General features: G+C 37.5%; 1 protein-coding gene across 1 annotated transcript; it reads right to left on the bottom strand.

The window, feature by feature from the left end:
- Positions 1–1,195: 1,195 nt before the first annotated feature.
- Positions 1,196–13,944, bottom strand: tdrd15 (tudor domain containing 15). The gene is made up of 5 exons (XM_015372811.1): positions 13,817–13,944; positions 12,554–12,618; positions 4,953–10,529; positions 4,617–4,704; positions 1,196–1,254 (listed from the first exon to the last, which is right to left on the bottom strand). Exons 2-5 carry the CDS (start codon positions 12,583–12,585, stop codon positions 1,246–1,248), a joined length of 5,706 nt encoding a protein of 1,901 aa, XP_015228297.1. The 5' UTR covers positions 12,586–12,618; positions 13,817–13,944; the 3' UTR covers positions 1,196–1,245.
- Positions 13,945–14,248: the final 304 nt, after the last annotated feature.

Below are 14,248 nucleotides of genomic sequence, written 5' to 3'. Positions count from 1 at the left end.
CTAATTTAATTGCTTTTTAATGTTCTGAGAAATAATTTAAACCCCATCAACAAGTACCCATGACTCTCAGCACAGGTAAAAATCAGCAAAATCCTTCATCATCTTTACCATCGACAGGCTGCAGACATGTCCTGAATTCCTCCAGCATATTTGCTGAACTTTTATTTTTTTTTAAGCTTTTTCTCCGCCTCGAGCTTCTTTTCCTAACATATGGCTTTACGATCCTTAGAAACACACGGAACCAGTTATATCTTTATTTTTAAATAAAGCATTTTAAATGCCACAATAATCACATTTCAATAATTTTAATTTAAAGTAATTAAGGCCTAAATTTAAAAAAATAATTTAATGACTTGTAATGACCCGCGGAAACCCTGAGAACTTTTTATTGCCTACCTGGAATGGGTGACAATAGTTGAATAAACTTTTGGCACTCAAATGGTATCGGTGCTCTATTTGTTGGTACTCGCCGATACCGATAAAACCATTTTATTGCTGGATCAGGGCCCTGCCAGATACTGGTATCGATATAACATTATAAAACTGAATTTACGTAAAATTAAGTTAAGAAGCTTGGCTTGCTGTCTTCTAGGTCAGGTTTTCTGTTATATATCAAGTAATAAAATGCATTTTACTAGATAATAACACGTTAATTTATTGAAGTCAGTGAAATGACTGACTCACCTGGAAATAACTGTTTGAAATCTAAAAAGTTTGACTTTACCTTGTTTGCCTAAAATTTGAAGCACAGCACTTACCAAATTTCTCCTTGATGTTTTTCTTATATAGTAATATAGCGTACCATGCTATGTTATTACCATGTTATTGTAATGTAAAAGAAAGCGTTACTCTTATTTTGGAAGTTAGGACCTAAAATGTGGCCTGGCCAGGTCACACAGCAAACATACAAACCTTACTAAACAGCACCACCAAGTGGAGGAAATAAAGTTTAATGAAGGCAGGTAACAAAAAGCACAAACATTAACAAAATGATTCTTGATGTCTGGTTTTTCCAAAATAAACAAAGATTATCCTTCTAAAAAAAAAAATATATATATATATATATAGCATTTAAAGAGGATTTAACATCAAATGTAATTCTTCATGTAATCCTTTCCGAACAAACGCACTTCAATTAATATTGAGGAATAAAAGCCATCTTAGAAAATCAAACAAAAACACAAACAAAAATGTAAAAGTGGAAGTTGAAGAACTGCTGCAGAAAATGGTTGAAGAAACTTCACATCAGGAAACCTGCAGAAGAAAAGAATTTAAAGGTCACCATAGGTAGTATTAAATATTAACATGTATTACTAATGGTAACTAGTTATAGCTATTAGTTACTTCTCCCAAAGAGTGATTACATTAGTAATTTACTTAGTGAACTATAAAATAACAAGATATCAAATTAACAAAATATTAACACATGAAATTAAATATCTAGAAAAATGTGACTCGGGACGTGAATCGATTGACAGTTATACATGAAGTTAAATGTTTATTATAGAAAAATAAAACAAAATCGATATTTATGCATATTAAGGATTAATTTCTACAGGATCAATGCAAAATATTTCAGCCATCTGACCAGAAACCTCACATTCACATCTAAGGATGCACGATATATCGGCGTTACTATCGGCATCGGCCGATGTTGGTCAGTTTTTAGGAATTTGGCATTGACCCATTAGCTAAAAGTGAACCTCTTAATTTGCCGCTGCGGTATCAGTTTGATTACGCAATACTGACTTGGATTGGATTGGAGAATCAGAGAGAGCCATGGCAGCATTCTGGTCATTTTTCAAAATATCAAAAGACACTCGAAAAGCAGTATGTAATACTTGCAAGGCTGAGGTTATGTTCATTAAGCAGGTTTACTAAAAACGAAATGTTTTAAAGAAAAAAAAAAAAAAATCAGGGAAACTGAGTTTTCCGTTTCACAAAGAGTTTCCTCAACCTCTGTTTCAGTCACCACAGTAACATTCTCCTCAGAGCTAATCTGGTCAGGAGCAGGGTTTTTTTTCAGTAAACTCAGGTCTCTACTCTCTTTACAGCCAATCACGTTGTTTTATTTCCTGATCTGATCTATAACAGTAGAATTCACTTGGTATTAACCTACTGAGCCTAGCTGCACAATCTGAAGCCATTCTATGGGACTAATAGACGCTAATAATGACCATTTATTGGAATGATGGAAGACCGAATCAAATTGAGAACCCATGACTTGATGAACAGGTTCTAGAACAGCTTTGTTATTCATCTTCACCTGCTGCCTGGTGATTTCACCTAAATAGATACATTGATCGAGTGCCATTCAAGAAAAATTAACCCGTAATGTTATCGTGGTCACACCAGGCTATGGAAAGCAGTTTTGATATGTATTCCTGTTGTCTGAAAACATGTTTTTTCCCCAATTCAAACAAAACTAAATTCTTCAAATCTAGAATAAACATTCTGGATGTCTAGAAATTACAGATTTCTATAATCCTACTATAACTGGTCAACATTTTTACTATTTGGAGTTGAAGAAATGCATTTCAGATAAATACATATTGAGTCAAGCTGATAAATGTCAGGATGGCCACTTAAAATGTGTAAACATTTCTAGGTATATAAAACTTTATTCTTACTAGTTTTATCTTTATTTTTTGAAATTCAGTTTCTGCTGCAAAAATGTAATTCAGAAAATATATGATCATAGTTCAGTTTAGGAGTGAGATTCTGATCCGAAGAATCTTTTTTTTTTAGTAATCTACAAACAACAGATAGGAGTGTTTTTAATAATAAAAGAACAGCCTGCCATAGGCTTCATATAAACCTAAACTCTAGTAAGAATCTCCTCCATCTTTCTCTCCTTTGCAGCTGTAGCGCGGTTTCTTTGTCTTTTAAACACTTCTTTTTTTTATTCATTAAAATCTCTAGTTCCAATGGGGTGAAATAGGCGCTTCCTGTTCCTTGTTGTCGCAGTGACTCGTTGATTCGGGGCTCCACTGATGGCTTTTTTAACTTGTCATGCAAGCGCTTCACTCTGAGTGGCCCTACTTCATAGCAGCTGTTGTGAAACTGAGAACTCAGAGTTTCTGACTTTAGGCTAGATCAATTTAGAGTGCAGATTGGAATTTGCTAAACCTGCTTCGTGAAACAGACCTGAGGACCTTAACATTAATACATTTGCCAGCCTTTGGAAGCACTGGTTTTGTATTTGGACCTGTACGTTCTTGATAACACCAGTGCAGGTGGTAAAATGTTAACGTTAGGATAGACTTTTATACAGTGGGGTCAAAAAGTATTTAGTCAGCCACTGATTGAGCAAGTTTTCCTACTAAGAATAATGAGAGGTCTGTAATTTTAATTGTAGGCACACTTCAACTATGAGAGATGGAATATGGAAAAAACAAAAAGTCCAGGAAATCACATTGTAGGATTTTTAAAGAATTTAAAGCTTGTTTTGGGCTACTATATATAAAGCTTCAAACTCAATGCTAATTCTGATACTTTGAATTGAAAAAGCCTCCTTAATGGGAAGTGAAACGACTTCAAACTTGGAAACAAAGTCCAGTGGATTGTTTTTTTTACTTTTTTGGAATGACTATGACCTTGATGACTGAGAATCTTCACCAGTAAAGAATAACCAATTCTTGGACCTGGGATATCAAACAAACACATAGTAAGCAAAAATATTCTCAAGAACCTGAAAAGATAAACGATAAAAGATAAATCATTTCTTAAGATGCCTGTGTTTAACACTTGCTCAGGTGTATGACTAATTTAAGGATCTGTCTTTCACATAAGTGTGGAAGTTGCATTTCCATGCAGAAATATTGACTTATTTCATAAATGTGGTCATTTCAATTCCAGCAGCCTTGTTTAATAGAAGGATCTTAAAAGCATTTCTTACATTGATATGAAGTGGATCTAGAGCTTAATGACACTTGTGGTGGGAAAAAAAAATATATATATACAGATTTATGAGTGCTGAGTTTTATTCATTCAACCTCAGAGGTCCAACGCCACAATATCAGTGGCGCCTCCAGAAATTCATAGGAGTGGCCAGATGGGGCCACTAAAAATCTTGGGGTGGGACACTTTTAAGCTTTGAATCTACTATTGTGGTGAGCCTGCCTGTACTCAGAAAGACTTAAGCAAACATTTACTCATATCTTGGTTTATTGTGTGTTTTTTGTGTGTGTGTGTTGCGTCGCTGGCTGTGCATAATGGTATAAAATGCTAAACTGATGCTACTACAATTTAGCAGTAGCATTCAGGGTGGCCAGGTCATTTTACAGGGTGGTTATGTTTGGCTCTTGGTGCCACTGAACAATATGTCTAAGAGAGAAGGATTTTTTTTATGCTATTAGGGAGTATTTGGCCATAAAATGAGGTAGTTCTCAAAACATTTAGACTCTCTCTCCAAACATTCTGTCTTTGCTTTGGAGACCTTCACAGCTTTTCTGCAGGGTTAAGTAGGGAGAGACAAATTCATCCGAAAAGGGCTGAATAGCATGCAATAAGGGCTGTATGATATCTGGTTCTCTCTTTGCAAAGACCAAATAAAATCCCGACTGAATGAAATCCATTGATTTCTGTTTATTTAACTGAAGAGAATAGTTGAATACCTTTGCCCCACAGCAGACTTCACTAGAGGCCTCCTGCTGATCAGCATCACAGACTTGAAGATGTTTAGAGACGCTTGACATGTGGAGCCTTTGGGTAAGAGAAATACAATGTCACTTAACTATCCAAAGTAAATGTCTTTTTTCATATTGCTAATTTCTTATGCTTCTATCGTAGTCCCAATTAGCATGGTTTTGTAAAAGAACATAAATTTGATTTAAACTAAAATGGATTTAGAATCTGAAATGCTATCGTCAAATCAATAACCACAAGAATAAATAACCAGTTTTTCTTTTTCATGCTGGATGCTGCTGAAGAACATAGTATGAAGAGCATACCTGTGTTCAAGGAGGACATCTATGTTGTTGGCATGTCCAGCGGCCACCAGCTCCTCTGCGACATAAACTCCATCGGCGAGAATGTCCACTGCCCAGGTGGAGTTGGTGCCGAGCTCTCTGAAGAAGATCTGCATGTTCTTCTCGACCAAACATAGCTGGAAGAAGGCGGCTGCCTCATCACTCCACTGTCCGTCCAGGCTAGCTGACTTTACCCCCCTCAGTACACACGGGTAAGTTGTCTTTGGAAGATCAGCTAGCTCCTGTGGAAGCCGCTTCAACTTGGAGAACTCATCGTACGGTATGCTCACATTATGTCCGTAATCGACGAGGTTCAGGGTCAATATGGTTTCTATTTGTTTGATTTCAGCCCTGCACCACATCTCAGATCCGGACAAGAGCAGGCAGCAGGCCCCTGGAACAAGGTCGGCTTGGGGCAGAGTTGGTATGTTCTCAGGGAGGTTGTCCAACAAGATGCTAACTTTGTCCATGATGGGTAGAAAATCATAAAGCATAACACTAAACTGAGAGGGAGTGTTGACCGCAGCCACAGAGCCAAGATATGCTTTATCAGTCTCAAGAGGAGCACAGGAGATTAGCTGCGGAGTCCACCCATCTACACCAAGTCCATTTGGTAAGCTCTCTATTTGGGTTGCAGCTGATGCGGCCACATTTTCCCCTTTCTGCTGCATCAAGGCCTTAACTTGAGACACAATTGAATGTGAACTCAGGACTTTTTCAACTAGCCAAACTTCATCAGCCTCAGAAAAACTCAAAGAAACTAGCCTGACCTTGGTACCTACTAGTCGTTGGAGCCCTTCATACCAGCCCTGGTGAACAGTTTCTCCCTCAACCAAAACAGGACTTTTGATCCTGCACAACCGAGCAAGGTTTGGGATATTCTCCAGGTAGGTACACTGCTGTCGGACAGGCCCTCTTTTGATGTCTGCTGTCACTCCATGATCCACTAGAAAAACCTCTAGCCTTATCTTGCGTATGTGCAGAATGACAGCCCTCCACCACTTGCCGTCACCAGCCTGGACCAAGCATTTCAGGCCTTGTCTGATATCTGCTTCAGGCACAATCTTGTACTCCTTTATGTTGTCTATCAAGTGCATTTCCATTGATGTGAGAACTTTGTGATCTTTAGTAAGTCTGACATAAAAGCTACAGTTTCTCTGGAGTGAGAGGATGGTTCCAGTTTCGTTGTTTTTGATCTGATTTGTTTGAGGGAGGACTGCATCTGGTTGATCCCTTGTGACTGAGAGAGACATTGAAGATTTTCCATTGTTTTGAGCCTGTTGTTTGGCCGACTGCTCCGGCACTGAACTCTTGCTTTTTATAACGGATCCTACTTCCCTGCACTGTTCTACACTTGAGTTCTTAATGGATTCAGACAAAGGTGAGGGAGACTCTTCTTTGCGTTTTGTCTCAGAAACACAACCATGTGTTGAATCTACTTGAGCTTCTCCATTAAGAACCCCAACCTTGACCTGCCACTGGATGCCTTGCTGACAAACAAACTCCACCATGAGCGGATTCTCCAAAACAGCTTTAGCGAAAGATGTCTCGTCTCTATATGTTGCTGTGTTCATCAGTGAACATGGTATGCTGAACCTTGGCTGGGACAGGAACTCCTCTGGTATTTGGTAAATATGTTCTTTTTCTACAACTGCTGAATTTCCATAGTCCACAAACTCCACACTGTAATGAGATATGTCTTCCTGGTTCTTCACAACTGAACGATACAGAGCGCCGTCCTCCTCAAACTCGGACAAAGCAACATCCCCAATGCTCAAGCGGGAGGCTGTCTTCAAGGAATTCTTAAGGACACTAAAGTTAAGGTATTCCCCCATTTTAAAGATGGCCAATTCATCGTCTGACAGCTGTAGAAAGAAGCTGCTGGTGGAGTCGATGTGGGACACGAAACATTTTGCCTTAAAGCCGGGATTTATGTGTTTATCAAGTAACTGTGCCGGCTGGGATTTTCTCCCTTCGTTCCTCTGCCGTGTTGGCTGTGACTTTTGGCTTCCATTTGTAGACCTGGTTTGAGGTTTTATAGGACCTGTTTTCCTTGTGTTGTGCTCATTTGTCTGTTTTGCTCCTGAGTTCCTGTTTGGAGACCTACCATGAGCCGGTTTTTGGGTGTTTCTCATTTTTGCTCCATTAAGAACTTTAGATGGCGATGAACCCTGCCTTTGCATTGCACTTTTAGATTGACATTTTCCCTTATTTAAATTGTGGTTCTTTTTAGTTTTTGTGCTGCTTACCCTACATGTGGCTGCAGCATTTGGTTTCTGAGAACTCAGAATGAGCTCTTTTACCTTCTCATTGATGCTGATGTCTCCATCAAACAGCTCGACATCAAATGATCCATCGTTCCTCTTCCCTTGCAGTACTGCTTTAACAAGCTTGTTGATGAGTGCTTTAGAAAGCCACTCCTGAATGTCCACATAAAGCTCAGTTGTGGGCACTGAATAGAGGTTAAATTTTACAGCCTGCATAGGCGTGTACAACAGCTCTTCACAGCTCCTTGGAATCAACAGAATGGACTTTTTGTCAGATATGTTAGTGTTTCCGTAGTCGACGAAGAACACGCCAACATGCAGGGATGACGGAGTGGGTAGCATCATGCCCCTGTACCATTTACCATCCAAGTATTTTGCAAGGCACAGTCTCGTCACAACAGGTCCTGTGCTGGCTTGCATTATGTTTTCACTCTCCTGGGAGATGTTAACCGCTAGTTCTTCGATTACTTCTGAGTTCCTCTCAAGGTGGCAGTAGACTTCATAGTGGCTGCTGACGTGTGTGACATAGACCAGTTCTTCAGCTCCTGGACTTAGTTCAAATGATGAGTAGGTAAAAGTCTCAGGGAGTACATCAGAGTTTTGCCTTTTTGATGAACTTGCTACCCTTGCAAGTCCTAGCTCTGTGAGTGTCTTTGCAAAATCTTCTTGTGTTTTGCTGTTTTGGAGAGAAACAACATTGCACAAACCTACTTTTTTCATGTTCAACTGTGAGATGACCCTACATTTCAGAATACCCCTGGCATTGCAGGCAAAACTTTTCAGCAAGGTGCACGCATGTGGACTCCAATCACTGCAGTTTTTGGGATCTGCTGGTTCAATCAGGGTAGAAAGGCTGCACCTGAAAGCTTGTCCTTCCAGATGAAGATACTCTGGCATAATTGCCTGTAGATCATGACTTCTGACCTGAATAACAGAGCCATAGTCAACCAGCATCACTAAGGTGTGACTCTTCTCATTTCTAATGATATAGCCCCTGTACCATCTTCCATCTTGGAGTGACTTGGCAACGCAACATGACTCGTTAGGCTGGAGGGGGGCTGTGTGGGCTGAATAATACAGCTGGATTTCCTTCATGAGCTCCTTCAAAGCTGGAATCCCATCTAGAGGCTGGCACCAGAAATCAGATGGGGAGGTTATGTGTGAGCAGTGTACAGAGAGTTCAAACCCTGGCTTGATCTTTAAAGCCTTAAACATGGAATTGGCTTTAACCTCCTCCGTTTTATTCACTCCCTCATCACAACTCTGCCACTTCCCCATCTTTGTAGCCCTGTTTGCTTCATAGTGTGACAGCTCTTTGTTACTTTTGTCTGCAGGCTTTTGGGGAATGTGTTCGGCAAGCTTGGATGAGCTCAAGAGCTCAGCTATACTGATGCTGCTTCCCCTCTCAAACAAGTCGACGACAACGAGGTTGTTTTTAATTTCCTTTAGATTGATGAGCAGGGCTTTGTTGGAAACAGCTCTTCTGAAGAACTGACATGTCGTACTGGGCCAGACGTCATCTAAAGGAAAAACACTGACAAGTGTGGAACAGATGGCAAAGGGGGGCGTGCTTGTAAACTGCCTGGGTATCTTTTTTATTAAATTGTGTGGTACTTTCTCGACATTCCCAAAGTCGATAAAAAGGATTTCAGCTCCATGCTTGATAACGTCTATCACCATGCCCCTGTAGAAATGCATGTCTTCCTCATAAAGAGCACAGCACATGGTCCCTACCTCTGGATTCAGCAGAACATCTTCCTCTAGCTTTACTGGAGTGAAATGCTCATTGATTTTGGTTATCATTTCCTCGAACTCCTGATTGCGTTTCTCTGTTCTGATCCAGAAGTGGTTTGGATCCTTAGCATACTCAACGTAGCCAAAAAAGTCAGAGCCAACCTGCACTTCCTCTGCTTCTAGAGTTTGGCATAGAGCTTCACACAGGATTGCCTTGTAGTTCTCATGTCTGTGCTGAGGTGTCGTATCCTCAACATTTGAAACTGACCGAGAGCAAAGATTTTGGAAACGCTCAGGTTCCTCCACATGTGCATCTCCATCACTTAAAACCCTGATTGTGTACAAATGATTAGCTTTAGCAAAACCAATGATCTCTACATTCAGAACTGCTCCCAGTAAGCCTGCCTTAAGAAAAGAGAGCTGCTGAGTTCTGAATGCTGTTTCCTGGTCAGCCAGGGGCGACAGAGTACATGGAAATGCCATGATTTGCTTTGAGAAAAATTCAGGTGGTAAGCTTTGGACGTTCTCTATTTTCACCATCTCAAAAAACCCGTAGTCAATGAAGAAAACTCTAACTAGAGAGTCGGCAAGCAGAAACTGCACAATGCCTCTGTACCATCTCTGATCTTTCCCTTTAACTGCACATAAATTACCCAGGTTATCTGTAGTCTTCCAACTGTGTCTTTTCATTTTGTCCTCACAAATTTCAGCCAGCTTCTTTGAAACTTGCAAAAACTCGGGTGCAGCATCAGCCATCAGACAGTAGAAGAGCCTAGGACTGACAGCAGCAGTTACTTTCACTTTTGCACGCTTCCCAATACTTAATTTTGGCCCACAGATAGACAAAATGTCCTGAAATCCATGAAAGCTTGATGATTTATAGCAAAATTCTTGTCCTCTCGATTTTTCAATGAGCAGGTCAGGAACTGGCTCCACATTTTCTTTAAGTGTCCCCTCAGTAAGCATGCTGACCAGGAGAAGGAATGTATCTCTGTCCACATGCCTCCCAAATCCATGTTGAACAAGATCATAGTTGATGTCAGGTGCTTCCAACAGAAGGATTTTGTAAGGAAGAAGTGCTTGGATGAAACCTGTAACATTTTTGCCAATCAGGGTTGAGAAGTATCGCTCAATAAGGGATTGAGAAGAATTCTGGAAAATCAGCACATTTGCCAGAAACCCACTGACTATTTTTGGAGGCAGAATAAACAGGTCATCCGAACAGGAGGATATGTGAGCCACATCGACACTCAGGACATTTCCGTAATCTATCAGGAAAACATCATGCAAGCCCCCCTTTCTGTTTTGAACTCTTCCACGGTACCACTGAGCTGAAGTCACATCTTCAACCAGACAGAAACCAGCGACTTCCACTGCAGCTTTAGTTTTTGGAACGTTTTGAAGTTCTTGCTGCAAGATGTTGTAGTCCAGGTCACATGTGGAAGGGTACTGTCCCTGGAAGTGTATCAGGGTGGCTTCAGGGCTCCAGTCCAAGTGGTTCAATTTCAGATCCACAGACCAAAGGGGGTGCTGTGTCAGTTCGCCAGAGTCTTGAAACCTGCATATCAAAATTGCATAATTTTTTTATTTTAGTTTTTATTTTATTATTATTTTTAAATAAAATAATAAAATTGCATTATTTAACAAAATAGATTTTCTTTAATGTGTTATTGCTAATCTTTAGTTCATAATAGCCAGTATTGTTTTACTCTATAAAAATCATCGAACTCAAAAAAGGCTGACAGTTGTGGAGTTTTGTTCCATTATCGTTTCAAACAAATAACAGGTTTTGTGAATCGAAATTTGAAAAAGTCACATTTTGTAAATTTAAATGAAAAAAAAAAAAAAAAATGCAATCTAGAAATGAAACTGAAAAACTTTTGACAAAAACGGTTTTCAGATTTTTCTATTTTCTTTTAGATATAGACGGATTTATTTTTCATTTTGTTTACACAAGTGTAAAACAAAAAGAAATTTCGTTTGAAACAGCTCTCTGGACAATTTCCTTTTTCTTAAAAAGTGCGGCCTTGAAAAATAGTAAAAACATAAATAAATAAAAACAGTAATATAAACATATGACTGTAAATTTACAGTTGTAACGTTTTTTTCCCCCGTCTTTTCTTTTATTTTGTCATTTCAAATTTTTTATATGTATTCTTCACATTTTATATTTTCAAATGCAATAAAGAAAGATTATTTTTTAATTGAATTTTATTTTCAAATTGAGTATCATAGATCACATCCTCTTCACTTCTGATGGCAGCTTAATGTAAACACTCGCTAATGACTTTACTTTGACCAATCAATTATGTAGCAAAGGTCCATGTAGAGCCATAGAAATGTCTTCAATCCAGAGGAAGCCACGCTCACAGAAGTAAAGAGAATGTGATCTTTAAAACAACCAAAGAATGCATTTTTTAAAACTCAATCTGAAAAACAGAAATAAAAATAAAATAAAAACATAAAACCTGTAAAAAAAAAAAAATTAAAAAAAGTAAAAAAAAAAAAACAGAAAAATCCCTCTTAAAATTTTTGATGAAAAAGTTTAGACAAGGTTTCATTTCTGGATTGCATTTTTTTTTATTTACAACAGAAAAAAATTCAATTTACAACAATAATGGAAAAAAATTGAATCCAAAGTTGTTTATAAAGCAGTCATCTTGCAACTGTAAAGTGGAATAAAGCTGCAACATTTATATGTAAAAGTTGCAGAAAGTATGTAAAATTTAAAGAAAAGGTAAAAAAAAATAAAAAGGAATGTGAAATATGCAATCCAGAAATGAAACTTGTTTCAATAAGAAAAAGGTTTAAAGAGTAACTTTGATGTTTTCTTAGATTTTGTAATTTCAAACTGTATTGTTTTTCCAGATCATTTTATTTGTCAGTATTTTCAAATTTTTCCCCCCAGTATCTTTTTTTTTTTTACAGATTTTTTAGAAATGGTTTGTCACTGCAACCTCCAGAGGAAAGCCTGAAGTATAGAGAATGTGACCTTTACAATACAATTAAAAAAGAATGGAATCCATAAAACTCAATCTGAAAAAAGTTTTTTGAAAAAATAAAAACCTGTTAAAAGAACATTTAAAATTTTTTATTTTTTGGTCAAAAAATTAAATTTGAAGAAATAAAATGTGGAAAAATACACATGTGAGAAAACACCAAAGCTACACTCAAAATCTGTTGGAATGGAAATTGTTTATAAAGTTTCATTTCTGGATTGCATTTTTTTTTTCCTAATTTCAATTTACAAAATGCATTTGTTTTCATTGCTACTAACAATAATGGAACAAAATTCACAAATGTAAGAATTATAACATTTCCATAATTTTTTTTTAATCCAAATTGTACACATACATTTGTGTACATAATTTGGAGGAACAAGATTGTTCTTGTGAATGATTTTTATTAAATTGTAATAACACTAAATTAACAAAAGTGGAACCAGTGAAACTGGATTAAGTAAGTTCATAGCAGTGTTCTCACAGCTTATATTTCTAATAAAGCAAATGGGTTCAAACTGCTAAGATAAAACAATGCAAAAGGCAATGTTTTTGGTGAAATTCTTATGTTTATAAAACTTACTTAAGATGTTCGGGTCCTTCCCTGGTCTGCATTGTATGAAAAACCAGATCAATCTCCAAATCAGTCTACAGGGGACACAAATATTGATGGTTTTGCCATGTTAGTACCAAAATTAGACTTTTGTCTATTAGACATTGTATTAAAGCAAGAGAAAAATTTAACGATTTAGATGCAAAACACAAAGGCATAGTATGTGAGTTTTGAAAACCATGAAACAAAGGAGATATTCACAGCAAATAATATGATTATCATCAATTTCAAGTTCTGAACTGTATCAACAAACGTTCCCAACTAAAAACCACACAGAACCTTTGCTTACACAAAAACATCAACCATTTTTGAATAAGAGAAGCAGAAATAGCTTCATATCAGTATATGTATATATAAAAATAGTTAAGCAATTGTTACAAGCAGTTAAGTGTATTATAGTCATTAAAATAAAGATTTCAGTAATACTATTTTATTAGTTTTACTAGGCTAGGTGGGAATATAATTTAAAAAGTCTAATCAACCAAAACTTTCTCGACCCCCTCTGAGGACCCCCTGTTGAGAACCTCAGTTTTTAAGTATATTATATTTTTATTAAAAGTGCTGATCTGATAAATGCAATTTATTACTGTTATATTATTATTATTCAAAAAAGAAAGAAAATCTAGGAATGTGAAGCTCATAATAATTGTAAACCATGTTTTTTAATCTACATGGATTGTTGCACCCCAAATTCTCCACTTGTTCATGAAATTCATCCATATATTTTGTCAGGAGAGGAAAAGCAGAGATGCAAGAGAAAGTGGAGGAAACATACAAAGAAAGTGGATTAAGATTAAGAAAAAAAAACCAAAGAAGATTTACTAGAAAACACGCTGAGCTATTATAATAATTATATTAAAAAATACTTGCCAATCAAAATTTCACCATGCTCCCACCGACCACTGAATTATCGGCCTAAGACACGCAAAATGTATTTTAAAAAGAACAGGTCCGGTTATATTCGTGTTAAGATTTAATATAAATACCAGGGTGACCAAGCCTAACCGCTGTTTCTGTTAATGTGGAAAAATGAAGCGCCATTTTAACTCAAACGGAAGCTAGCGCCACCAGCACAAAGAGCTAGCTAAGCTAACTGAGCTAATACTGACAAACTGACCCAGTTTTTTCTCTTTAAACCACTCTAACCAGTCTGCTCGGGTTTAGTCTTACTGGTATTGGTAACTGTGAACATCGGTCAGGTGTGGACATCTTTGTGTAAGAGGACTAACTTACCTGGACGCCTGTTTCCTTTCCGCCCTGATCTAAAGTCCAGTCCAACTGGCGCTAACTGGTGCGCTAATCAACTGGTGCAAAAAGATTCCATCTGAAAAATACTTAGGTGCTTTTCACGTGGGTTATTAAAAATGAATAAATTAAATAAAGTAAAACAAAAATAATCAGATATTCGGGTTAATGGCTCAAAGAGCTTACTAAACACGAAGATGAAGTTCGCTTCCGATTCGGTAAATAAATAAAGGGCGATTCCACTTAACTTTTCGGTTCCCTCAGTATCTTTAATCGACTCTAATTAAACACCTAGACACCTCAGACCTGGACTAGATTATTATAAACTAGTTGTAGAATAACTAGAACCAGGTTTTGGATTTCTGAAACTTCAATAAAGAGCGATTTAAAACTTTTTTTAGTTACCCATATTTTTTTTTT

This window comes from Cyprinodon variegatus, unplaced genomic scaffold, assembly GCF_000732505.1.
Source record: "Cyprinodon variegatus isolate N-32 unplaced genomic scaffold, C_variegatus-1.0 Scaffold76, whole genome shotgun sequence".
Taxonomy (NCBI): domain Eukaryota; kingdom Metazoa; phylum Chordata; class Actinopteri; order Cyprinodontiformes; family Cyprinodontidae; genus Cyprinodon; species Cyprinodon variegatus.
The sequence above is the reverse complement of the archived record's forward strand: the minus strand, read 5'-3'. Positions and strand labels throughout refer to the sequence as shown.

Excerpts from the sequence above, each read along its gene's own strand:
- tdrd15 (XM_015372811.1), bottom strand. The coding sequence starts at position 12,585 with ATGCAGACCAGGGAAGGACCCGAACATCTTAA. Across the intron at positions 10,530-12,553 it reads GAAGGACCCGAACATCTTAA|GTTTCAAGACTCTGGCGAAC; the intron begins GTAAGTTTTATA and ends TTTGATATGCAG. Across the intron at positions 4,705-4,952 it reads GATGTCCTCCTTGAACACAG|GCTCCACATGTCAAGCGTCT; the intron begins GTATGCTCTTCA and ends TCTTACCCAAAG.